The 26,593-nt window shown below is 47.6% G+C and overlaps 1 protein-coding gene across 1 annotated transcript in view; it reads left to right on the top strand.

The window, feature by feature from the left end:
- GABRA3 (gamma-aminobutyric acid type A receptor subunit alpha3) overlaps positions 1 to 26,593 on the top strand; it is a 113,055-nt gene that overhangs the window by 40,196 nt on the left and 46,266 nt on the right. The window contains exon 3 of the mRNA XM_065411006.1: positions 20,894 to 20,961. Coding sequence (XP_065267078.1) covers positions 20,894 to 20,961 — 68 coding nt within the window. The remainder of the gene's footprint in view (positions 1 to 20,893; positions 20,962 to 26,593) is intronic.

Genomic DNA, 26,593 nt, shown 5'->3' with positions numbered 1-26,593 from the left:
TCCAGGTTGGAGTAAAGAACAAGGCAGGAAATGGTGCCATATGCATATCTAGGTTTACAGTCCTGATGGCTCTCTTCCAGTCTGGCTGGAGGACACCTAATTCTAGACAGTGACATGCCATTGCACCAGGGAGAAGGAAGTGATTAATTATCTCAGCCAGCCCATCATGCAACTTTGCTGGAACTGACAGTACAGTTATAATGCTGGCAGCGTGAAGGAATTTTCTCTGCAATTGATAGATGATAAACTGGCCTCTGGTGAGAGACATTGGGCCTCTTGGTGTTTGGATGTACAGATCTGATTTTTGGGGAGACCGGCAGCCACTCTTTTATATGTGAGTTTCTGGTCTCAAGTCTTTGGAAGTCACTGGAACCATAACTAGTATGGAGTCAGATCCATGATCCAGAACGAGGAGAATGAAATCTGCAGCCTTAGAAAACAGACAAGGATACTATTTCAGGAAGCTATTGACTAGCCAAAACAAAACTGCATTAGACAAATGGTTAAAGACAAATCTTTCAATGCAATTAGAGGGCAATCTGATGCAAGGTTCTCCTTGATAATACCCTAAGGCTTTCACTAGCCCCGACTTTACTAGAGCATGATATTTATTTCATTCATTATATTGCTTCCTTTATCACTGTGTGTTTTAATATACTCTAGAGTACTTAAGAGGACAGATTGCCCAAACCCAGTGCAATAAGTGCATTTGCAACCCCCCACACTTACAGTCCCCAACACACTATCTATCAAAGGTACTTTTATGGCCCCTCTTGCTGTAGTATCTGAGCACTTCACAATTTTTAATGCATTGTTAATGTGAGGCTAGGCAGTACTATTGTCCCCAGGTTACAAATGGGGAAGTGAAGCACGGAGAGGCTAAGTGATCTGCCCAAGGGTCCACAAGAAGTTTTTTGCTGTGCAAGGAACTGAACCTGGGTGTCTCCAAACCCCAGGCTAGCACCCTAACTATTGAATCATGCTTCCGCTCTTCATAGCATTGTAGGACTGGAAGGGACCCCGAGAGGTCATCTAGTCCAGTCCCCTGCTCTCAAGATAGTCCTAAGTATTATCTGGACAGGTGATTGTCTAACCTGCTCTTAAAGACCTCCAATGGCAGGGATTCCACAACCTCCCTCTTAAATTGAATTCTCCTCTTGTGACTAGTCCACTGAGAGGTTAACAGTCTACTATTGCCGCCAGTTAATGGGGTTAGTCAATGGGATTTGGCACCTAACTTCCTTAAATAGATTTGTATTGTTTGTAGATGTAAGCAGAGTCAGGATGAGCTCTACCCTGACATCTGGTGGTGAATTGTGGCGAGTGTGGAAAAGAACTTCAAGGGCTGATCTTGTTTGCATAGGCACACCCACCCCACCTAGCATGAGCCCACGGCAGCCCAAAATGGTCACTTTGGCTGCTGTGTGATCCCCAGTTTCTCTGTTATTGGGGCAGGAGGAATAAAGTGTTGTTACCCTGATTATGTGAATCAAGGACAATGAAACTGTTTATGACAGAGGGTCTCACCATCACCTAAGTAGCATTCGCTAGACAAGGGACATGGGTTCCAAAACCCAGTGAATTGAGAGAGGTTGGGGACAGGTATCTGTACCTGATGGTATGAACCCCTTTTGGGGGCCTGGAACACCAATTGCATTTCTCTCTCCACTGTTGCATAGCAGAGCTAATTTTGCTTCAATTAGGAGTCTAGCTAGAGATTGCTGAGCTGAATTTGCTTTGGGCCAATAGTGCACCAGCACTGGGGCTCCCCTACTACAAGCTGAAATCACTAAAAGAGCTAAAGTTGCTGAGCTGAGATCACTGAGTGCTGTGTTAACTAGTGGGAGAGCCTGAAGATATATTGCTAAGCAGCCGGCAGAGTGGAGCGGTTTGTGGAACAGTGAGCTGAGCAGTTTGGGGGGGGGCAGCTGGAGTGGTTCATGGGATGGCTGGTGGAGCAGAGCGGCACGGCTGGTAGAGCGGAGCCATTCGTGGTGAAGGCTGCAGCAGAACTCCACGGAGAGGCGGGGCAGTCGGCCTCAGACCACGAAAGGTGCCCCTTAACACCCCGTGTGCCCCACCCATTTCCACCCAGGCTGGGGGGGGGGGAAACTCTGCAGATAAACTTTTGAACTCTGGGGTGGCACTGACCAGGGACAGAGACTTTTGGGTTGTTGGACTTTGGGGTGATTGGACTTAAGACCCTGAGGGGAAAAGGACACTGCCAAACTTACTTGGAGGTGGGTCTTTTGCTCATGGTTTGTGTTATGAATCCTGTTTGTGGTGTTTCCCCAACATAATGCCACATTGTTTCCCTCCTTTATTAAAAATAACAGGAGTACTTGTGGCACCTTAGAGACTAACAAATTTATTAGAGCATAAGCTTTCGTGGGCTACAACCCACTTCTTCGGATGCATCCGAAGAAGTGGGTTGTAGCCCATGAAAGCTTATGCTCTAATAAATTTGTTAGTCTCTAAGGTGCCACAAGTACTCCTGTTATTTTTGCGGATACAGACTAACACGGCTGCTACTCTGAAACCTCCTTTATTAAAAGGCTTTTGCTATACTCAGACTCCGTGCTTGCGAGAGGGGAAGTATTGCCTCCTAGAGGCACCCTGGGGGTGGTATGTAATTGTCCCAGGTCACTGGGTGGGGGCTCGAGCCGGTTTTGCATCGCGTTATTGAAACGGAACCCCTAGATACTGAACCCGGCCCTTGTTGCTGCCAACTCAGAGGGGCAGAAGGGTTACATATACAATGTCATGAACCAATCATGGATCCTGATAGGAGATGGGGTAGTGGGGGATAATACACCTTGACAGGGACAAGTGTCATTTCCCTCCAGTGTGCTGCAGCAGCATCAGGTGCAGGAGATTATGCCTGGGCTCAGAGGCCCCATCATACCAGTGGCCCATCTAGTCATATATATCGTCTCTGGCAGGGGCCAGCACTAGCTGTTTCAAAGGAACATGCAAGAAACCTTGTAGTGTAATAACCTGCTCATAGAAGAATTTTCTTCCTAACTGCAGTGAGTTAGTGGTTGGCTTATACCATGAAACAAGGAGGCTTCTGTCCTTTTATTTTGATCCTATCTAATGTTACTGTGGATTGTTCTCATTGTCCACTTAAACATCCATCCTTTTCTTGACCTTGTGTTATCTTGTGGCATGGAGTTTCACAGGTTAACTATATATTGTGTTTGTATTCCTTTCAATGGTATGGAATGTCCCTTTATTCGTAAATATTATGAGAAAAAATAAATACAAGTGCTCCAATCTACCATCTCCTTACTGTTCATTATTTCATAGACCTCTGCCATCATCTCTAAATGAAAAGGCCCCAGTCCTTTCACTCTCACCTCGTGTTGAAGTTTTTCTGTGCCCCCAGTCATTTTGCTGTCTCTTTCTGGACCTCTTCTATTTTGGAAACATTTTTGCAGCGATGGGCGACCAGAACTGAACACAGTATTCAAGATGAGGGTGCTCTCATGATTTATTTAATGGCAGAATTATTCACGTATTATATATACGTTCAAATTTATTGTGCATCCATTTACAATGGGCTATAATATAAAATATGTTGAGCATTATATCAAATTGTCCCTTTTTTGTAAAGTGGCACATTGTATATTTAAAAATCATAAAGGAGGTGGCTCCTACAGCTTGAAGAGAAAAGAGCCCATAGGAAGCAAGCAGTTCCCAACCAAGATACATACATTTGCAATAACTGCCAAAGATCATGCAAATCTCGGATTGGACTATTCAGTCACATGAGACATTGCAAACCATCTACATCACAGGCTGCAGTTTCCACCATCTCTCGTAGACGAAAGGATGCCAACAACAATACCCACATTTTATAATGTTCAAACTATATTTAAGATATTCTCTCTCGTGTGCGCACACACTACAGTATGCTTTTGACAAATAAATATAAGCCAAAATTTTCAAACTTGTGTGCCTGACCTTTGAGGCTAACCTCCATAGTCTAGGCTCTTAAATAAGTAACTTGACATTCAAAGAGAAGACTGTCTGTGTGAGCTTGGGCAAGTTGCTTTAGGCCAAATTCTGAATATACCATATTCTGTAAGTGGCCCACTGCAGTTAATGGGGCCACTTGTGGAGCAAGGTGCTACTCAATGTCAGAATCTGCTGATGTTGAGCCACTGAAACTCCCATTGACTTCTGAAAACCAGGCCACTTATTTAACCCATTGACTGTAGAAACACAAGTATGAACATTTTGGCTGTGCCTGCTCTGTGCCTGAGTTTCCCCGCTGTGAAATGGGGATAATGAATTTGCCCTCTTTTGCAAAGTGCTTTGAGATCTTGTGATGAAACGGGCTATTTAAGAGTTAGTTATTAATTTTATTTAGTTTATTGATTTTAATTAGTTTAGTGGCAGAGGCCTGTGTTTCTGGAGGGAAAGGTGGTGAGTGCTGCTCCTGAAGCTGCATGCATGTGGTCACTTGCTAACCTGTCTGTATACATATGTGGCCAAAAGACCTTTACGAGTGCTTGTCTGAAATGATTTCTGTTGACATTCTGTCTACAAGGGGAGAAAATGTCCTGTGACGTGGAATCGCTTCTAGAATAATGTGCCTTTTCCTCTGCTGCCCTGCATGGGTTTTCAGAAACTCTTTAATTATACGGTGTTTGTTGATCAGCTGGTGAATGCTGAAGTCAATGGAGCTGAGCTAGTGTATCCCAGCTGAGGATCTGGCCCCCAGCTCCGAAATGATTCCCAAGCCCCTTTCCTTTCAGGTCCTTATTGTTTATGGAGTGTCTTTCCCTGCTCCCAGTGGCTCATTCTTAACAAAAGCCCTTCCTCCCAGGGCGTGAATGAAATGGAGAGAGGAAAAGCTCTCTTCTTCCCCTCTGTCCCCTGGACTGTGCTCTCTCCCGCTAGTCACTATGAAAACACATTGTGTCTGTCACAGGCGGACATGCAATGAAAGAAAACAAGAAACATCCCCAAGTCAAAACCAGTCGAGAGGAGAAAAGCGGCTTTGCTGAGAGCTGTTAAGATGTGCCTGAGCTCCTGGCCCTTGTCTCTCTCACTCTCTTAGATGCAGATTTGATGCTGGAGGAGGCAGCAGCAGCTTTCCTCTCTTCACCCCCGCCCGTCCCCAGCCCCTGCGCCTTGGACTGTGCTGGCAGGGGATGCTCTTCTGGTCTCTTTTTTCCCACCAGCAACAGCACATGGGTTTTCTTGGGATTGGATGTCTGGAGTTGATGGCCCAGTGTGGCAAGGCCAGTCTTGATGAGCCTTGTTCTGCAAGATGATTTCTTCTGCATTGCTGCTCCCAAGCAAAAGCAACAGCCTCAGAGGTCTGCACTGTCCCGCAGCACAGAGCAGTAGTCAGGGAGACAGCAAGGCTTTGTTGTTCCTAGAAGAGACCTGGGAGGGAGGCATTCCTGTTTCTGTCATTCTGGCTTGGTGTATTCTTTAGTGACACTAGATTATCAGGTCACCTTTGCATTACTCTTTCATCGCCTCCTTTGCTCCTGTTTCCTCTTCCTCTATTAATACTGTAGTGCCAGGCCTCAGGGTGGCCCTGTGGGATTGCATTAGTGAACTAGAGAGACCACAGGGTCTGGCTGTGTCCAGTAGCCTCAATAGAGAACCCCCTTTGTATTCATTCCAGACCAGCCCTGTCTCTTCTCTACTGTAACACGGACCAGTCCTCCTCCATTCGCAGGGTTCTCTCACCCATCCCTTTCTTTCCTCCCTCATTGCTAGTAAAAGCTGCACCCTTCTAACTTGGGAGGGGAGCATTCTTGCCAGCGGTCCTGATTCCAGAACCACAGGCTGGGGGAATGAAACAGCCCCAGGGATTCCACTCCTAGGTTACCTTCTGAAACCCAGGTCAGGCTGGCAGGAACGGAAAGTCATGGCCATCTGGTGGCTTATGTGAGGGCCACTGTTGGTCTCCATCCATTTCCTTATTGGGCAAGTGTTTGAACCAGCAAATTGGCCCCAAATGGCCTGCACTATTGAGACCCTGGTGGGCACCCTCTGGCCTGGAGTGGTTCCTTCCTGGTCATTGCTGAGGCCCATGCTGTTGGAGAGAGTTTACATGTAGTTGTTCAGTGGGTGATCTGTGCACTTTGGTCACCTGGGCTGTTAATGAAGCTCTAACTCCAATGAAAGAAAAAAACAGGATGGGTCCCCGCTAACTCCAGAGACTCTAAGGGAGCTGTGCCAGGGATAAATCTGGCCCAGTATATCTTGGATAGCAATGTGGTTCATTTGGCTGGAGACAACAGAGTTTGCAGGGATTGTGTTGTCCTATTTTTGGATTTAGTGTGTGAGGCGTAATTCCCAGCCTACACCTGGCATTTGGCTTGCTCCCTACTTGACGGAGATGGGGCTGAGCCGGTAGTGGTGCCAGGAGAGGAGGACCAGGGCAGTGTGTTGCGGGAGAGAATTCCTTGTTAACAAAAGGGGTTTGGTTGCTTGAGTAACTAGGGATGTGATAAAGTCACAGAGAGTTTGCTCATGCTGAGCTCAGGGGCAGAGTATGGTGCATATGTGCTCAAGACAGGAAGGAATGAGCAGGAGTGGAAGCACAGAAGAACCAGGGAATGCTGGAGTAATTCCAGCTAGGGGAGTGCTGGCTTAGCCCCTCATTAGTATGATGAGTATTACTCCTAGGGGAATTCTGCACCACTGCGCATCTTCAGAATTTATGACTCCCGCAGATTTCTTTGCTTCCCTGCAGAAAAATGACTTTCTGATGGGGAAGCAAAAGGAAGCCACAAGAGCACAGACCCTCCCCAGCAGTAAGGTGCCCAGGGCTGCCAGCAGAGAGGTAAATCACTGTGGGGCAGGGGGAAGGACTGGGGAAGACCCGGCTGATGGCTCCTACCCTGCACCGGGCTCAGCTGCTAGTCCCGGCTGGGCTGGGGAGGATGGGACTTCCTCTTCCCCTGCATGGCATCTCACCCCCAGATTTCTTCCCCGGCTGTAGAAAGTTCTGCAAACTCACCCTTGCACGCTTCCTGCACCCATCGCTCCTCAGCTGCAGGGGGAGGGATCACTGTACATGGAGCTGCTCCCCCATCCACCCAACCCCCGTGCATCCAGACCCCCATGTACCCAGACCCCCCCACTAACCCTCACCTCCTTCCCCGCACCCAGAACCCCCCAACGAACCCCACTCCCCCTGCACCACCCCAACGAGCCACCTGCACCCAGATCCCCACCATACTGAGCCCCAACCAGCTGCACCTGGATCTCCACCCCACTGAGCCCCACTCCTGCAGCATCTGGACCCCACCACTGATCCCCCCACACCCAGACCCCCCTGCTGAGCTCTATCCCCCTCACACACCCCTCCTGTTGAGCCCCAACTACCTGCACCTGGACCCCCCTGCAGAGTCCCATTGCACCAAGAGCCCCCCAACAAACCCAAGTGCATCCAGATCCCCCCTCATGCACCAGGATCTCCCACTGAGTCGCCTGCACCCAGATTGCCCCACACAGAACACTCTCAGCCCACACATGGATTCCCCCCTCCTACTAAGCCCCTCCACACTTGGATCCTGCCTTGCTGAGCCTGCCTGCCCACACCTGGTGCACCTGGCATAGAGGGCCAGGGCCCTGGGGTGTTTCTGGGGCAGGCCCAGTCCTTGCGCTGTGTCAGGGTTGGGTGCAGCCTCACCACTGAGTCTATGTCCCGGAGGGGGAGCTGCACAGTGATCTCCCACCTCTGTGCAGCCAGTGGCCTGTGCTCCCCAATGCCATGGTGGAGCTTCCACATTTATTTGATAAATAAATTTTGCAGAATTTTAAAATATTGTGTGAAGAATTTTTATTTTTTTGGCACAGAATTTTTAAGTTTTTGGTGCAGAATTCCCTCAGGAGTAGAGAATCAAGCCCCGGTTCCCTGCTGCACACCATACAAGGACCTGCTCAGGACCAAAAGGGGCTGGAGAGTGGAGACTCCTGCTTGCAATGGGTAGGCTCGGTCACTATTGTGTGGTATTAAAGATGTAGTGGGATTTCATGTCTGCGTGGTGCAGTCCATTGCCCTGCTGAAACTGACAGGACCCCCTGCTACCCAGAGAAAAGGTCTGTCAGAGACAACAACTGGTGCTGCACTGGATCTTAGCCAGATGGTCCCTGTGATGAAGGGGGCTTGGAGAGCAAATTGGGGAGGTGGGATTTGATCTCTGGAATGAGAAGGGAGGAACCTGAGGGTGGAGCTTCTTGATGAGGGGACTACAGTGCTCCTCCCCCTTCAGGAGAGCACTGCCGTGTTTCAAGTACTCTTTGTTGCACAGTCCCAGCTCTGTTAAGCCTCAGGCACATTAATCGAAGGCAGTTCTCCTGGGGCGGCAGCAAAGGTCGCAGAAGGAAAAGACATTTCTATTCCTCTTTTGTTCCTAGGGCTAAAATTGGAAAGAAATTAAATCCCCAAAACGAGAAGCTGAGAAAATGAAGAATGAGAGAGCCATAAAGCCTCTGTGCGCAGCTGTAGAAATTACCTTCTAGTACTTAGGTACTTTCATCCATCTGATGATGGCAGGGACTTGGGAGGTGGCAGGAATTTAAAGTTTTCAGCCCAGACTCTGCTCAGTGTGTTGTGTTTAAACTAATTGCAAAAAGAAGAGCAAAGTAGACACAACTCTCAGGGAGAAAGAAGCCTCTGCTATATCACAGCACAGCATCTGAGAATCTGCTGCTGTGAGACACTACGGTGTCCCCTTGCTATATCATCACAGCAGAGCACCCAGGAGCCCCTAGCACTAACCTCCCACTACATCCCGTCTGCTATATCACTGCACAGCATCTGAGAACCTACTGCACTGAGACTCAGCTGCATTCCCTCTGCTAGATCATAATACAGCTCCCAGGAACCCCCAGCACCGAGACACAACTGCATTCCCTCTGCTAGATCATAGCACAGCATCTGAGAGCTCCAGCACTGAGACGCGAGCACATCACAGTGAATAATGGATTATTTTGGTTCTGCAACAGAACAGAAAAATCCAGGGGGGAATAATCCACTTTGAACTGAAACCAATTTTTTAAAAAAACTTATAGTCAAATAAAAAAACTAAAAATATTCCATTGAATGAACCAAAATATTTTTTGTGTCAACACGAAACAATTTTTTTTTTGTTTTTTTTTGTTTAAATTTAGCAGTTTTCAGGTGTTTTTCACCTTACTTAATTTTTTTAATTGGCCAAATTTGAAAACAAAATGTCATGTCGAAACTCTTTTTTTTTCTAGGTTTTTATGACTCACTATTTGTCAAATTTGACCTGAATTCACAAACAATTCCAGAGCCCTGAAAAATGCTTTTTATTGAGACATTTCTGTCAGAGACAAAATATGTTGGTGAGCTCTAGACATGACTGTAGCCAGGACCCACCGATACAGTTCACAGCACATGGCTACTTCCAGGATTGGGATAAAACTGCATCTCTCTCTGTTGGCACTTCTATTCGCCTATCTCTGTTGACCCTGCCCACCTCAGAAACATCAATGCAGCTAACCTCACAAAACCCTTCGGAGATAGGGTAGTATTGTTGTCTCATTTTAAAACTGAGGCATCGGGAGTCTAAGTGACTTGTGTGTCCAAAATTACACATGAAGACTGGAGTCAATAATTTAATTCAGTCCCTGGCTGGTGCTTTAAACCACAAGCCCATCCTTCCTCTGACATTGCTGGCTTACAGCACAGCACCTACCACCCAGAAGCTCCTGGCATTTAGACATGACACTTTTACCTCTGCCGTAATACAGCAAAGGATCCAGGAACCTCTAGCATTGAGAATGACTGCCTAACCTCCAATATAGCTCAGCCTTCCAAAGGGAGCAGTGGAGGCAAAAAAAACCCTAACTGGCTTCAAGACTGAGCTGATAAGTGTATGGAGGGGATGATACAATCGGACTCCCTACAATGGCCTGTGGCCCATTGGTGACTGCTAGTAGCAAAAATCCCCAACTGCTGGAGATGGGGCACTAGCTGGGAAGGGCTCTGAGTTACTACAGAGAATTCTTTCCCAAGTGTCTGCCTGGTGGGTCTTGCCCACATGCTCAGTGATTGCCATATTTGGGGTCAGGAAGGAATTTTCTCCTGAGTCAGATTGGTAGAAACCTTGAGGATTTTTCACCTTCCTCTGAAGCATGGGGCATGGGTCACTTGCAGGTTTAAACCAGTGTAAATGATGAATTCTCTGTAACTTGAAGTCTTTAAATCATAATTTGAGGACTTCAGTAATTCAGCCAGAGGTTAGGGGTCTGTTTCAGGTGTAGGTGAGGTTCTGTGGCCTGCGAGGTGCAGGAGGTCGGGCTAGATGATCCATGTTGGTCCCTTCTGGCCTTAGAGTCTATGAGCATGGCACCTGGGACCCCCTCAGCACTTTGCAGCTGTGCATCACCACTGCAGTATAACCGCACAGCATCCGGAACACCCCAGCACAGAAGCAAGACTGTGTAACCTCCACTATATTGGCACAATACTCGGAAAGCTCCTGTACTAAGCCCCGACTGCCTCACTCCCCGTTTTATTACAGTACACCATCGGGAACACCCCACAATGAGACACGACTGCATCATCTCTGCTAGAATGCAGCCCAGCCTCTGGGATCCCCCAGCACTGCATTACTCCTGCTACAGCACATCACAGCGCAGCATCCACAAACTGACACACAAACATACCAGCAGATTATATTAGGGCTGAGATTCTTAAATAAATAACAGTTGGTGATTACAGCTGAATTTTTAATAACAGCCTTCTTACTTCCCTCCCTCCCTCCCTCCCCTAATCACTTGTAGAGGCAGTCCCACAGCAGACAGCCAGAGAAGGGAGAGGAATTGAGACAGGGTAATTTGTATTCCAGCTCAGCTGCAGCTAGTGCTTCTGAGAAGCAAATAAAAATAGCACTCAGTCATTTTGTAAATAATATACACCCCCTCGCTTGCCCAGGGAGTCGTGAGCACTTAAATGGGAGATTTCAGGAATGAGTGGGTGGTGAGGGGGTGGCAGGCTGGCTCTGTCTGCAGCACAAAGGATGGGAGCCAGCAAGGAAAAGAGGCAGGGACTGGATCGTTCATAGTCTAGGTGATGCACAGCAGCAACAGCCAGGAGTAGAGAGCAAATGGGCCTTTGGTCCCTTATATGAGGCATGTCCCACAAATGCTGTGGCATGGAAGCCCTGCGGTGCCCTCGATAATGCTACTGTCAATGTTCTGCTTGTTGGAATCAGTGGGAGAAGAATTCAGTCCTCGCTGCCAAGTGAATATGGCCATTTATTATCTTTGCAAGCAGGGTAGATCTGGCTTGGGAATTTCTTGGAGAGGGGGACGGTAGTTTTTGAAGAGGAGCAGGTATTGGGAATAACAGGGGGTAATGCTTGGGGAAGGGATGCTCTGGCCTCTGTTTTACATTTTCATTGAAGATCTGCCCCAGCTCTGGGGGATTTTTGCAACAGGAGCCAAGCAGCATTGCCTGGTGAGGAGGGGTGAGTTAATGAATACTTTTCTGCGCTAGGTGTGTGTGGGGGGGGGAGGGGAGCGCCTCTGCTCAGCCTGCAGTGCATTCATTGCTTCTGCCTGCAAAATTTCTCCAGATGGCATTAGAAACACAAGTACACCCAGACCAGGGAATACACTCTTTGGCAAGGAAGGATGGTGCAGTGATTAGGGAACTAGCCAGAATCTTGGAAGACCTTGTGTTCAATTCATTGTTCTGCCACAGACCCTGAGCTGTGCTGAGTGCTCACGACATTCAGTGCAGGAGTCCTGGGCAGGGTGAGTCCAAGATCTGTGCTCACTACCATGGGAAGTGGAAAGTGTGGGAGAAGAGAGGCTTATGCTCAGTGGCAGCTCCTCAGGGGTGGGGGTGGACATTACCTGATCTATGCCATGATCTTTCCTGACTGCTGCAAATGGCTACTGAGGGCACCTACATATATCCATTTCTGACGTCACGACTGGCCTCACTGTGCACCATAAGCCGCTGGTTAACTAACACTGCAGTACCTGGGTAGGATGAGTCTGGCTCCTTCCTTCCCTCCCAATCACCATTAACAAATGAGAACACCCCCTTCCCCTACCCCCCCCACTGGAATCCCAAGCACCGAAGGATCTGTTTAGCTTGTCTACAGAATTTCCTGGCTTTCCACCAGGGTGCAAAGGGTGACAATAAATATCAGTGGATTGTTCAAGAGCCCGGCTGCAGTGGTATATTCCCTTTATTAAACACTTTATAATACAGCAGTACCTAACCTGGTTATGGCCTTGGTCCCCATTGTGCTAGGTGCTGTACAAACATGTCAATGACAGTCCTTGCCTCAAAGGGCTTAAAACAATCTGAATGTGTTCATGCACAGAATGCTTTGCCAATTGGTATTCAGTGTTAATAATCTATCATGAAAATGGGTGTATTGATTAATATTATTATTTCTTATTTGTATGACAGTAGCATGAAGAGATGCCAATCTGGGAACAGGTACCTCATTGTGCTGGGTGCTGTATGAACATAGCAGAAGTTTTCTGCTGCAGAAGGCTCATGACAAGACTGAAGGAAAGCAACTACTCAAGGTCATGCAGCAGAGGCAAGAGTAGAAGGGAGCTCTCCAGACTCCAGGCTAGTGCCCTAGTTGCTCGAAAACACTGCTTCCCCTTCCAGATTAATAGGGTGACCAGATCGCAAGAGTGAAATATCAGGACACATTGGTCGAGTGGGGGGGAGGGAGGAGGGAAGACAGACAGACACAGGTGCACAGCCCCGACCGGAGCCAGAGGCACACTGCCCTGTGCTACCAGCCCTGTGCTACCAGCGTGTCCCTTCCTGTTGGGGGTGGGCCCATGCTGCACCACAAAGCTCCCCTGCCCAGCGCCCCCTGGATCCACTATGCCCAGAGCCCCCTACAACCCTTCCACTACAAATCCACAGTGCTGTGCACACACACCCCGCCCAGCGCCCCCCTGCCCACAGCCCTACCACAGCTGCCCGGCACCCCACACAGAACCCCCCACTCACTAGTTTCCCAATACACAAAGATTTCCCCTCCCTCCCTCCCTCTGCCCTTCCCCACAGCCCCACCACCACAACTACACAATGACCCGCACTGCCCAGCGCCCTGACACACACAGATCTCCCCCACTGCCCAGCACCCCCCAACAGGCCCCCACTGTCTAGCACCCCAAAACACACAAACCTCCCCCACTGCCCAGCACCCTCCACACCCTCACAGCCCAGCACCCCCCACACACCTCCCAGACACTCACACCCTGCCCCCTTCCCTGGCCGAACTCACCAGCCCAGCTGGGAGGTCTCTGGGTGAGAGCGGCGAGGGGAGTCTCCAGACTCTCCACATGCTGTGCCCGCCACAAGCGCGAGCTCCGTGGCTCCCATTGGCCGGGAAAAGCGCCAATGGGAGCTGCCGGAACTGCAGAGCAGGGCTTACAGGCGCCAGCAGCACGCAGAGCCCCCCCCACCCTAAGAGCCAGAGGGACCTGCCAGGGGGCGAGATGGGGAGTCCCGGCAGTGCTCACCTGGGGCGGCTCCTGTCCCGGGAAGCATCCGGCAGGCTAGTCCCTCTGGCTCCTAGGGTTGCGGGTCGGGTCGGGTTGGGTCGGGTGGGGGGGGGGGGCGGAGGGCTCTCTGCCCACTCCTGGAGCCTTCAAGCCCCACCTCTGCAGCACGCGGCGCTCCTGCCGGCGGGCGGGCGCCAGGAGCTGCCCCAGGAAGCGGTAAGCAGCGGCGCCGCAGCTGTGGTCTAAAGGGTCCCTGATATCAGGACAAAGGGCGTCCCGACCGATGTAAGGTCAGGACGCGGGACAAGTCCCCTAAAATCGGGACCGTCCCGATAATATCGGGATGTCTGGTCACCCTACAGGTTAATGACTCTGTCCTAGATACACAGACCCGGAATCAGCATAGACCCAGCATGCAGAGTGTGTGTTGCTCAGATACTTATTGTAGTTGCCTCATTCTCCCCTTTCCGCCATCCCTCCCCATTTGTTTATTACAGCCACCTGTTACATCTAGTCATTAGCTTCTTTAGGAAAGGGACTGTGTCTCTATTTTGTGTCTGTACAGCGCCTAGCACTACAAAGCCCAGATCCCTGATTGGAGCCTCTAGGTGCTACTGCAGTATCAATACTAGTGTTAATTAATAAATTGCACTGCATCACAGTGCACCGTACGTCCTACACTGGAGAAACGTGGGCTAAGAACTTGGCTCTCTTGAGTTCTATTCCCTGGTCAACTGCCAGCTTCCTAAGTGACCTTGTGCAAGTCTCTTTCTCTTTGTTTACCTATCTGTAAAATGGGGATCATAATACTAACCTGCCTCCAAGGGGACTGCAAGGCTTCATTCATGAATGTGTGCAACCAGGGCCAGCTCTAGCTTTTTTGCTGCCCCAAGCAAAAAAAAAAAAAGGGGGGGGGGGCAGCAGGACTGCTGAAGCAAAAAAAAAAAGAATAGCCGCAATGCTGCCCCTTAGAATGTGCTTCCTCGTCTGGTGCCTGGAGCCGGCCCTGTGTGCAACCAGCTTTGAGAGGCTCGGCGGGAAGATGTTAGAGAAGAACCAAGTGTTATTTAATGTTCTGCAGCAGATTTGGTGAAAGCGCTGAAGTGTCCGTGATCCAGCACTCAGCTATTAAATATTTGCTGGGATGTGTGGCGAGATGGCCAGATTTCCATGGGCGAATGATCAGGTCTGCAGATTAGGAAGGGGAGAATTAGCCAGGCTACTCTGCATTGTATTTTGGATTGAAATAGAAAAGGCTGCTCTTTGCTTTCTGCCCCGGTAAAAACAGGTGCAATGTGTTCCTGATATTTGCTTTTCCAATCTAAATATCTGTAGGATTCTGCTAGGGAGAGAATGTATCATTACCACAGAGCAGGGTGGATTTGATTTAAATCAGATTGATTTAAATCATGATTTAAATCACTTGTCAGGAAGACTCGATTTACTCATGGTTTTCTACATAAAAGTGCATTCTTGTTGGTTGTTGTAACCTTAATACACATTCTTCACAACTCAGAGATAGATGTAGGTTTCATTTTTAGAAGGTACATACTATACATTTTTAAACAGTGATTTTGAAAACTATTCAGATTAGTTTTACAGCTATATCAGAAAATGAATGATTGTTTGGTTATTTCATTTACCAAAGGTAATTGAAGCAGATATTTATGAAATCATTGGGAGATCAACTATCTCCAATTCAACAGGTTAATCATTAATATTTGGAGGATTTTCTTGCCATGCTGTATTAGGAGGAGAACATCACCAGACGGACATTTAAATTGTTTTATTTAACTAAAACAACAACGTTAAGTATTCTGGATTTTTTTTCTTCAACAGCAAACATATAATATTTTAACAAAAAAGCATATGACCATCGCTTCTCACATTTATCTCCAGACTTCTTCTCCTTGTCCAGATCTATTACACCCCCAACAATCTTCTATTCATTGAACTTTCTGAAACTTTGCACTTTTAGAGAGAGGTAAGGGATTGACTCTGTGTACACAAATTTGCAGAGGGACAATAGAGTTGAGGGCTGTTATTTCTCACCTCTATATATTATTTATTTAAAAACATTTTTGCTGTTAACAAGCAGTTACCTCTGGAGACACAAATCCACAGTTTGAGAACTGAAAAACTAAGCATCTCTGATGTTATCTTCTAGACTGAGCACTGAGTCCCATTGGGTAGATAGCAAGATTAACCTAAATAATCTATACAGAAGCCTGTGGAACCCCATAAGATTGGGTCCCTAATCTATGAACTATTGGAACTCATTTACAAAACTTTTCTTAAACATTACATAAATATATTGTCTCATACTATAGAATTAGAATTTATAATCCCTATTCCATGATGAGATATCTTTGAACTATAATGTATCTTAATTAAAACTATCTTTAGATAGGTTTTTTAATCAAAAAGCATTTTATCAAAAAAATCCAATTTAAATAAAAAAATCCATTTTTTTATTTTAAAAAAAAATCATTGATTTTTATCCACCCTGCCACAGAGCCAGTGAACTCATACAGTGCTATAAGCAATGCATTGCAGAAGTCGTTGGGTGGCATAATATTGCTAGGATCATGAATGGCCTTAATCCCAAAGACTGTAGTTTGCTGTGATCTGCTTGTGCTTTTGTTAGTTACAACTTTCACAGCTCAACTGGAATTTGTATGAGGGCAGCAGCTATTTTTTGTGGAAATCCTTCTAATTCAAAGGAGAGTCAGATTCTGCCTCTCCTATATGACCAGGGATGTCCCCCAGGCACACGGGTTCATGGGGGCAGGGTTTGTGGAAGCCAGCATGCCTGCAAGCCCAGCCGCATGGGGTCTCTCTGGGTGCTGTCACACAGAGGAGGCTTGGAGGATGAATGGCCCAGAAGAGGAGCAACTGAGGCTGGCAATTCTATGACTCTGGGATCCACTGTCTGAAGTCCCCTTATCCCCTACAGAGCACTGTTTGTGCTGATCGTAGAATCATAGAGCCATAGGATTAGAAGGGACTGCAAGGGTCATCAAGTCCAACCCCCTGCCGAGATGCAAGATGTATTGGTGTGGAGTGACTCCGTTGAATTCGGTAGCGTTTACATCAAGCAGAGTGGAATTTGTGCCCAAGTCTGTTGGAGTAGAGGGGTGTGTCTGGCTTTTCTAGAAACGGGTGGGGGGGCTCTCAGGGCCATGTCATGAGGGTGAATGGCCAAGATAGTCTAGATGTAGAGGATCTACAGGATAAATTGGCTTCTCTGGTTTAGGGGGCACAGTGGATGAAGCAAGGTGCTGCCCCAGAGCTCTGTGTGGGTGGTAAGATGTGACCTACTGTGATCTTTGGACCAAGGTGGAAGCATGGGCAGTGGAAGATGCAATCATCATGCTCTTGTCGAAGGTAATGTGATGCTGGCCTGTAACAGACAAAAAGACTGGAAGAGGATTTGGCCAGAATATGCAAGGTTCATTCCTGAGAGAGAGGCTGAATGGTTATGGTGTCCCTCTGCCCTGATGACCCCAGCTGCAACAACAGCCCCTTTGGGCTACAGGCAACTGGGCCTAGTTTAGAGGTAGCCTTGGTAACTGGTCTGGTCCCCATTCAGTCCCAGGAACAGGGGGACACAAAGGTGGCGATATTTACAGCCACCTTTGTCCCCTCCCCTCCTCAACTGCACCAAGCAAGTCTTGGCTACAGCTTGAGGCCATTGCCCAGCCCTTTTCCTGAGGCCATTTGACCTGTGGTTTCCAGAACATCCCTGTGACTGTGACTGTTTTAATTAAATGGACACTTGGATGAATGGTGACTGCTGGACATCCTGATGGCTGACACTGGCTTTCTCGATTATGATTCACTGTGCAGTCTTTGACATGATGCAGTTACGGACTGTCCAATACATTGTCACACTGTGATTGCAGCTGTCTATATATTATATTAAGAAGTATCATTTATGCAAGGAGACGGGAAGGAATAAGTACATACTAGACCAGGGAAAACCCATTGCCCTTGGGAGCTTATATTACCAAATGGTCCCATCCACTTGGATCCAACAGCCTCTGTCCCAGTACATCATGTGCATGGCTTTGTTTTTCACTGCACTGTGAGGTCCTGTCATGCGACAGTCCTTACTTGCGCTCTCTCTATCAGAGTGTGTGAATGAGTCATCAGCAGGGTAGGGAGGTGAGCTGTTCTGTCTGTCCTCCTCTTAGTAACCTGGCAAGTTTGTTACTGGATGTGCACTTTCATCCTAGGTTTGCAGGTCTCAATGGATAAGCACATGCCAATGTCCAGATGAGAAAAATCCTGGGCCGTATTCTCCTAATGCAGGGTATGCCTAAATCCCACTGAATTCAGTGAGATTTGCTATATCCTGCAGGAGCAAAGGGACCATAGAGTCTAGGGACTGGACAGTTTACAATAGGCTGCATTCACTGAGACCCTGGATCAGGTCAGATCCATCCAAGTTTGTTTTGTTTGTTTTTTCCCCCTCACAACTTCCTAGGCCCAGCCACTCTTCAGCTATTTCTGTTACAGAGGCCTCATTGCTAAGCTTGGTATGGAGACAGTGGGAGTTTCAGTTATGCTGAAACTAACCTTACTAAGAAGGGTCTGCAAAAAATACACCAGTCATCTTCCTTGGGACTGTGCCCAACGCGAGCTTAGAAATAAAGCCACCAAGATCATTCAAAAGCATGTACCAAAGTTTTCTCTACCCCCCACAAGCCTGCTATCATCTGCTCGTCAATTCCTGTGCCAGTTCTCCAACACTTGAGTCCTGCAGGTCGCTTCGTGAAATACAGATCCTCTCGCTGACCCACCTTCCCTTGCAACATCTCAACCCATTTCTGTCTGAGCCTCAAAATATTTAATTCTGCAGACCACAGGGACCATGGCTGGACCTGAATCTCAGCATGGTGATTAGTGCTGTAAATTATGGATGTCAGGAATGCTGAAAGGGAAGAGGGAGAAAAAGTAGTGCATGTTAAAGAAAAGAACCTTAGAACATTAGAACTTTCTTCCCTGCTATGTGTCTCATTTTGGGTCCTGCTTGGAAGGACACGGAGAGATACCCCGAGCCTCTAAGTATTACAAAAGTAACTTGCTTTGCTTAGAAAAATGCCTAATTGACTACTGTGTACTTCAGAAAGTGTACTGCACATATATTTCTCTTTAACCTTCTTTTACAGCATCAAGACAAGATCAAGGGTTACATATATAGCACAACAATATCAGCCACAGGCTGCCTCGGAAGCTCTCCAATCATAATAACTAGAGACATGTATACTATATTTTACCCATTAAGGAGAAAACCCTGCCAGAATGCATTATCTTACTTTAGTTGCAAAACTTTGAACTGCAGAATGGAGCCTCATAATGCTGCAAAATAAATTGAAACGTGACAAACTATCCCTCTGAGAACAGAGGAATTTCCATAACTGAATTGATCAATGGACCATCTTCTACTCCAGGATCACATCTACAACAGCGGCCAATGCTAGGTACTTAGATGAAGCCAGGAATCTCTCTTAGTGGCTTCAAATGGACAATTCTATCAGGAGGTACCATTCTGGACATCTAGTCTCATTCAAACGAAGTGAGAGCACATAATCAATTTAGGACTAGACTAACATCTGTTAATGGAAGTCTTCCATTCTAGGGGCCAGATCTGGCCACATTTCTATGAGATACCTAGTGAGTAGAGCACTGAACTAGGACCCAGGAGGCCTGGCTCTGATACTGACATGCTGGGTGACCTTGGGCAAGTCACATCTTCATTCTGTGCCTTGGTTTCCCCATCTATAAAACGAGAATACCTTTGTAAAGCGCTTGGAGATCTACTGATGAAAAGTGCTGTATAAGAGCTAGCTACTATTATTATTATTCACATTGAACAGTACTTAACTCTGACCTGGTATCGCAGCACGCGACTCACCGCAGCGGCGCCTCCTGCTGGTCATCTCAGGGAATTAGCATTTCTAGCCTCTGGAGCACCCTCTGCAGGCTGGTGTCCCACTGCCGCTGGCGCCCGTGTCCCTCCCAGGACCCGGTGCCTCTTGTCTTTGGGGTGCTGCCCCCTGGCAATACCCCCCCAGTCTCAGGGTCTCCCCACCCAGGGGAACCCCCAACCCTCTATCCCCACCTTGCCTCAGTCATGGTCTACTGCCAGTCACCCTCTAGCCCCCGCTCACTGGGGCAGACTGCAGTGTAAAAGCCACTCATCATAGGCAAGGGGGGGTTGGACCGGCTGCCTCTGCCTACCCGTGGGCTGCCCCCTGCAACTCCAGTACCTAATTGTCCTTCCACTAGGCTGCAGCCTGGGGGGGTTTCCAGGCCGGAGCTCCCTAGCTCCCTTGGCCTTCCCCCAGCCCTGCTCCACTCCAGGTACCTTCTCTCAGCTCCCTGCAGCCAGGTCCCTCCCTCTCAAAGCTAGAGAGAGTCTGTCTCTGGCTCCTGGCCCCAGCCCTCTTATAAGGGCCAGCTGGGCCCTCATTAAGCCAACTCGGCCTGATTGGGGCGTGGCCCCCAGCTGAGGTTGCTTTCCCCAATCAGCCCTGCTTTTCCTTCCCTGCCACAGCCCTCTCCCCGGGCTGTTTTAAGCCTTTTAAGGCAGGAGCGGGTGACCACCCCACTACATCTGGCTTCAAGCACTTTAGCACATGCTTAACTTTAAACACGTGCTTTACTCCCATTGAAGACAATGGGACTTAAACAAGTGCTTCAAGATAAGCACGTCCTAAAGCACTTTCCTGAGTTGGGGCCTCCCAATGATTTTGGGCTATTCCTGGAATAAGACGTTACTTGGCATCAATACAGGTAGTAGAGTCTGGCAGCTAGGAGATTATAGCAGACGGGTCAATACTAGCTTTTCGAGAGCTATCATTCTTCGTGAAAGAGACAAGTAGGAAAACAGCAAATGTGATGAGAGTGAAAGGCAATCCAAATATTGATTCTTGCACAGTCAAAGAAACCCAAAACTTTAACAAAACCAGGGTTTCTTAAAACTGGGGAGAAATTCAATGGCCTACTGATCAGGCTGGCAAATACAAAGGGATTTTGGATTAGACATCATAACATCAGGATTTACCTCTATATTTAAGATGGATAGAACCATAGAAAATTGTGCATTGTGTGACTGTGTACATTATGTAAATATGCACTGTCAGAATGTACTAGGATCTATCCATTCTTGGTGTAACTCTGTGGAAGTCAATGGAGCTGTCCCAGAGGTGAATTTGCCCTATTATGAATTATAAAATTGGCCATTGTTCACAACATGATGGTGATGACAATTCAACACTACAGCAGGGAGGCATCTGGTATGAAAAAACAAAACACAATGAAATGCTAAAATCATTTATATGCAAATGAAAATACTTCTCTAATTACTTTTCTCTCTTATTTTTCCCAGACAGCGTAACTGAAGTCAAGACAGACATTTATGTGACGAGTTTCGGCCCTGTCTCAGACACAGACATGGTAGGTGCTGTAGATCACAGAAGTCTGACTCTGGGACACTGGGAGTGTGCATTGTTCTTCTTGTACCAGGTTAATTGGACAAAAGTATGAACTACGGAAACAATGTGGCAAGAAATCTATCCAGGTTGCCTGTGAAATTTCTGCTCAGGCATAAAATCTGGGTAGTGTGCATTGTTATTTGTCATTTGCAATAGTGGCAGCCAGCAGATAGGGAGCTGGAGATATCTTCAAGAGGGCAACGGTCACAGTAATTCAGGAAGCATAAATTCGTACAGCATAAATCACAGAACTAGATGAGGTCTCATTCCTCAGTAACAAATATCAAGAAATCCCATTCTGTTGCTTTTGGTGGGAGCTTAGCACAGAAAGCAGTTGCAATAGAAGTTCAGAAAAAGACTCTATTTTGGTTTCATTTCTCCTTCTCAATTTCATTTTGGTTTTTGGAAATCCACCAAACATAATAATTGGCATTACTCTAAATCCAGGTACAATACTGCTCTACAGCCAAAATGCTTCTGAAATAAATGTAGTCCAACTTTACTAATTCTGGGTCACTGAGAATGAAAATGATGCTTAAAATTGTTGATTGGCTCTAGTTTTCAAGATATGCTATTGGGTCAGTATATATGACCCTTGACTTGGGAATGGCGGAGGATAAGTGAGTTATAAAGGGAAGGGATCTCAATTTAAACCAGAAATGACTAAAATACATCTTTGACTGGATCTATGAATAAATCTATGACTGGGTTTGGACAGTACTCGCTTTTTAGGCAAAACAATGAATGATGCAATCTGAAGCTGGTATTGCATCATACATGATATGAATTGCATCATGTTATTCCTAGAAGTCATGGATGATGCAATCATAACGAAGCTTACATCACTCTGCTGAACAAATTGCCCTATATCAGCTCTAGAAATCATACAGTGTCGTGCTCTCTTATTTGTCAGTGTTTGATTTTGCAAAGGGACACATTTCTGTTTAGCCAAAGTGAGCAGAGATGCCTCGTACGTGTGTGAACAGTGCAGATAACTTCTGCTATGTTTGTGGTGAAGTGACTTTTGCATCTGTCAAGGCTGTATCCCTACTTTGAACTTTAGGGTACAAATGTAGGGGCCTGCATGAAAACTGCTAAGCTTATCTACCAGCTTAGCTCTGGTCCCGCTGCCACCATTCTCGATGGATTCCCTCCCTGGGAAGCCTTGAGAAACCTTTCACCAATTCCCTGGTGAATACAGATCCAAACTGCTTGGATCTTAAACAAGGAGAAATTGACCCTTCCCCCCTCCTTCCTTTCACCAACTCCTGGTGAATACAGATCCAAACCCCCTTTGGATCTTAAAACAAGGAGAAATCAATCAGGTTCTTAAAAAGAAGGCTTTTAATTAAAGCAAAAGGTAAAAATCATCTCTGCAAAATCAGTATGGAAAATAACTTTACAGGGTAATCAAACTTAAAGAGCTCAGAGGAATCCCCTCTGTCTTAGGTTCAAAGTATAGCAAACAAGAAAAGCACTCTAGTAAAAGGTACATTTACAAGCTGAGAAAACAAAGTAAATCTAAGACGCCTTGCCTGGCTTTTACTTACAATTTTGAAATAAGAGAGACTTGTTTAGAAAGATGGGGAGAACCTGGATTGATGTCTGGTCCCTCTCAGTCCCAAGAGCGAACAACCCCTTAAACAAAGGACACACACAAAAGCCTTTCCCCCCCCAAGATTTGAAAGTATCTTGTCCCCTCATTGGTCCTCTGGGTCAGGTGTCAGCCAGGTTACCCGAGCTTCTTAACCCTTTACAGGTAAAAGGATTTTGGAGTCTCTGACCAGGAGGGATTTTAGTACTGTACACAGAGAGCTGTTACCCTTCCTTTTATAGTTATGACACGCCCCCCAAATCACAGATAGTGTTGGACGTTTGGTTCCACACTGGCTGTGATTTCTTTCCTGGAGCTCTAGGAGAAAACAGAGTTAATAAGACACACGTACCTTTAGACATACTACTGATTATATAAAAACTAACAATATGTTTCATTTCAAAAACAATTGTTAACCAGTTAACTCTGGGAAACTTTCCCGGGAGAGTGCATCAGCCACTTTGTTAGAAGCTCCCGAAATGTGTTGTATTTCAAAATCAAAATCTTGGAGAGCTAAACTCCACCGAAGAAGTTTTTTGTTATTTCCCTTGGCGGTATGAAGCCACTGTAGCGCAGCATGGTCTGTTTGTAGTTGGAAACGCCGTCCCCAAACATATGGGCGTAGCTTTTCTAGCGCGTACACAATGGCGTAGCATTCCTTTTCGCTGATTGACCAGTGGCTTTCCCTCTCAGACAGTTTCTTGCTGAGAAACACGACAGGATGGAATTCTTGATCTGGTCCTTCCTGCATTAAAACTGCTCCCACGCCTCGCTCGGAAGCATCTGTGGTTACTAGGAACGGTTTGTCAAAGTCTGGGGCCCTTAGCACAGGGTCAGACATGAGTGTTGCCTTAAGCTGGTTAAAGGCCTTTTGACACTTATCAGTCCACTGAACTGCATTTGGCTGTTTCTTTCTGGTTAGGTCTGTCAGCGGGGCGGCGATTTGGCTGTAGTGTGGTACAAATCGCCTATAATATCCGGCCAAGCCTAAGAAGGATTGGACCTGTTTCTTTGACTTTGGAACCGGCCACTTTTGGATAGCATCCACTTTGGCCTGTAGGGGATTTATAGTTCCTTGACCCACCTGGTGCCCCAGGTACGTCACTCTGTTTTGGCCTATTTGACACTTTTTAGCCTTAACAGTTAGTCCTGCCTGCCGGATGCGCTCGAAGACTTTTTTCAGGTGCTCCAGGTGTTCTGTCCATGAATCAGAAAAAATGGCCACATCATCGAGGTAGGCAACTGCAGATTCTCCCAATCCTGCTAGGAGACCATCGACAAGTCTTTGGAAGGTGGCGGGTGCATTTCGCAACCCGAAAGGGAGTACATTGAATTCATACACCCCTGCCTGGGTGACGAAGGCTGACCTTTCCTTAGCGGGTTCATCTAGTGGTACTTGCCAGTACCCTTTGGTTAAGTCTAAAGTAGAGATGAATTGGGCATGTCCCAATTTTTCCAATAGCTCATCTGTGCGTGGCATTGGATAGTTGTCAGGACGAGTTACAGCATTTAGCTTACGGTAGTCCACGCAAAAGCGTATTTCCCCATCTGGTTTGGGAACTAGAACCACTGGAGATGCCCATGCACTGGTAGAGGGGCGGATTATACCCATCTGTAGCATGTCCTGGATCTCCCTTTGTATAGCCGCTTGGGCATGAGGTGACTCCCGGTAGGGTGGGGTTCTAATTGGGTGAGCATTACCTGTGTCAATGGAGTGGTATGCCCGTTCGGTCCGTCCTGGAGTGGCTGAGAAAATCGGTGCAAAGCTTGTGCACAGCTCCTTGATCTGCTGTCGCTGCAGACGTCCCAGGGTCGTGGAGAGGTTCACCTCTTCCACGCCACCATTCCTTTTTCCTTCATAGTAGACACCTGCAGGCCACTCCGCGTCATCAGTTTCCTGGGCTGTAAACTGGCAAACGTTTAATTCTCTAGAATAAAAGGGCTTAAGAGAATTAACATGGTATACCTTAGGCTTTATGTTGGAGGTGGGGGAGGCTATGAGATAGTTAACAGCTCCTAGGCGCTCCTGGACCGTGAATGGTCCTTCCCACGACGCTTCCATTTTATGGGCCTGGAGCGCCTTTAAGACCATGACTTGGTCTCCTACTTTGAAGGACCGTTCTCTGGAATGTTTATCATACCAGGCCTTTTGCTCTTCCTGAGCATCCTTTAGGTTTCCTTTAGCAAGGGCTAAAGAGTGTCGGAGGGTGTTTTGTAGGTTGCTTACAAAGTCTAGAATGTTAGTTCCTGGAGAAGGCGTAAACCCCTCCCATTGCTGCTTCACCAACTGTAATGGCCCCTTAACCTCGCGGCCATACACAAGTTCAAATGGTGAAAACCCTAAACTGGGATGTGGTACAGCCCTGTAGGCAAAAAGCAACTGCTGCAACACTAGGTCCCAATCATTGGAGTGTTCATTTACGAATTTACGTATCATGGCCCCCAAAGTTCCATTAAACCTCTCCACCAGACCATTGGTTTGATGGTGATGAGGGGTGGCAACCAAGTGATTCACCCCATGAGCTTTCCACAGGTTTTTCATGTTCCCTGCCAGGAAATTAGTTCCCGAATCTGTAAGTATGTCGGAGGGCCACCCTACCCTGGCAAAAATGTCTGCTAATGCCTGGCACACACTTTTAGTCTTGGTGTTGCTTAAGGGTACAGCTTCCGGCCATCGGGTAGCAAAATCCATGAAAGTCAGTACGTACTGCTTTCCTCTGGGTGTCTTCTTTGGGAAAGGACCCAGAATATCCACAGCTACTCGCTGAAATGGGACCTCAATTATGGGTAGTGGCTGGAGAGGGGCTTTAACCTGGTCTTGGGGCTTTCCCACTCGTTGGCACACCTCACAAGACCGGACATAATTAGCAACGTCCTTGCCCATTCCCTCCCAGTGGAAGGACTTCCCCAACCGGTCTTTGGTTCTGTTCACCCCAGAATGGCCACTGGGATGATCATGGGCTAAGCTCAAGAGCTTTACCCGATACTTAGTGGGAACTACCAGCTGTCTTTGAGGATGCCAGTCTTCCTGGTGCCCACCAGAAAGAGTCTCCTTGTATAAAAGTCCTTTTTCTACAACAAACCGGGATCGGTTAGAAGAGCTGAGAGGCGGTGGGGTGCTCCGTGCCGCTGCCCAAGCTTTTTGAAGGCTGTCATCTGCTTCCTGCTCGGCCTGGAACTGTTCCCTTGATGCTGGAGACATCAGTTCCTCCTTGGACTGTGGACTGGGGCTTGGTCCCTCTGGAAGCGATGCAGGTGCTGGGGCTTTTTCCATTGACTGTGAACCGCTGTTCGCTGGTGCACTATGTGGTATTTCAGGCTCTGGCTGAGCCTCTTGGGTAGGGTTATCTGCTGCTTCCGCCAGTTTAGGCTCGCTGGTGCCCTCTGGCATTGGAGTTGTAGACGGGGTTGCAAGCGCTGGACTCAGTGCTGGCAATGGTTCTGGTGCTGGTTGCGTTGCCAGTTCCGGTTCTGGGACTGGCTTTGGCTGGGTCTCTGGGATTGGATCCACTACGGCTGTTGCAGTCGTTGGCAGGGGATCCGGATCCACCACCTGTTTTTGGGTCTCCGGTAACACAGACGGGGTCCTGGTGGACGGCTCAGGAACAGGGATGGGGGTGAAAGCTTGCTTAGCCTGGCTGCGGGTGACTATTCCCACCCTCTTGGCTAGCTTCACGTGGTTGGCCAAGTCTTCCCCCAGCAGCATGGGAATGGGATAATTGTCATAGACTGCAAAAGTCCACATTCCTGACCAGCCCTTGTACTGGACATGCAACTTGGCTGTAGGCAAGGTTACAGACTGTGACACAAAGGGTTGAATTGTCACTGTAGCCTCCGGGTTGATGAGTTTGGGGTCCACTAGGGATTGGTGGATAGTTGACACTTGTGCCCCAGTGTCCCTCCAAGCGATAACCTTCTTTCCGCCCACTCTCAAGGTTTCCCTTCGCTCCGAGGGTATGAGAGAGGCATCTGGGTCTGGGGTTCTTTGGTGTGATTGGGG

This window comes from Emys orbicularis, chromosome 9 (assembly GCF_028017835.1).
Source record: "Emys orbicularis isolate rEmyOrb1 chromosome 9, rEmyOrb1.hap1, whole genome shotgun sequence".
In the NCBI taxonomy this organism is placed as follows: Eukaryota; Metazoa; Chordata; order Testudines; family Emydidae; genus Emys; species Emys orbicularis.
The sequence above is the reverse complement of the archived record's forward strand: the minus strand, read 5'-3'. Positions and strand labels throughout refer to the sequence as shown.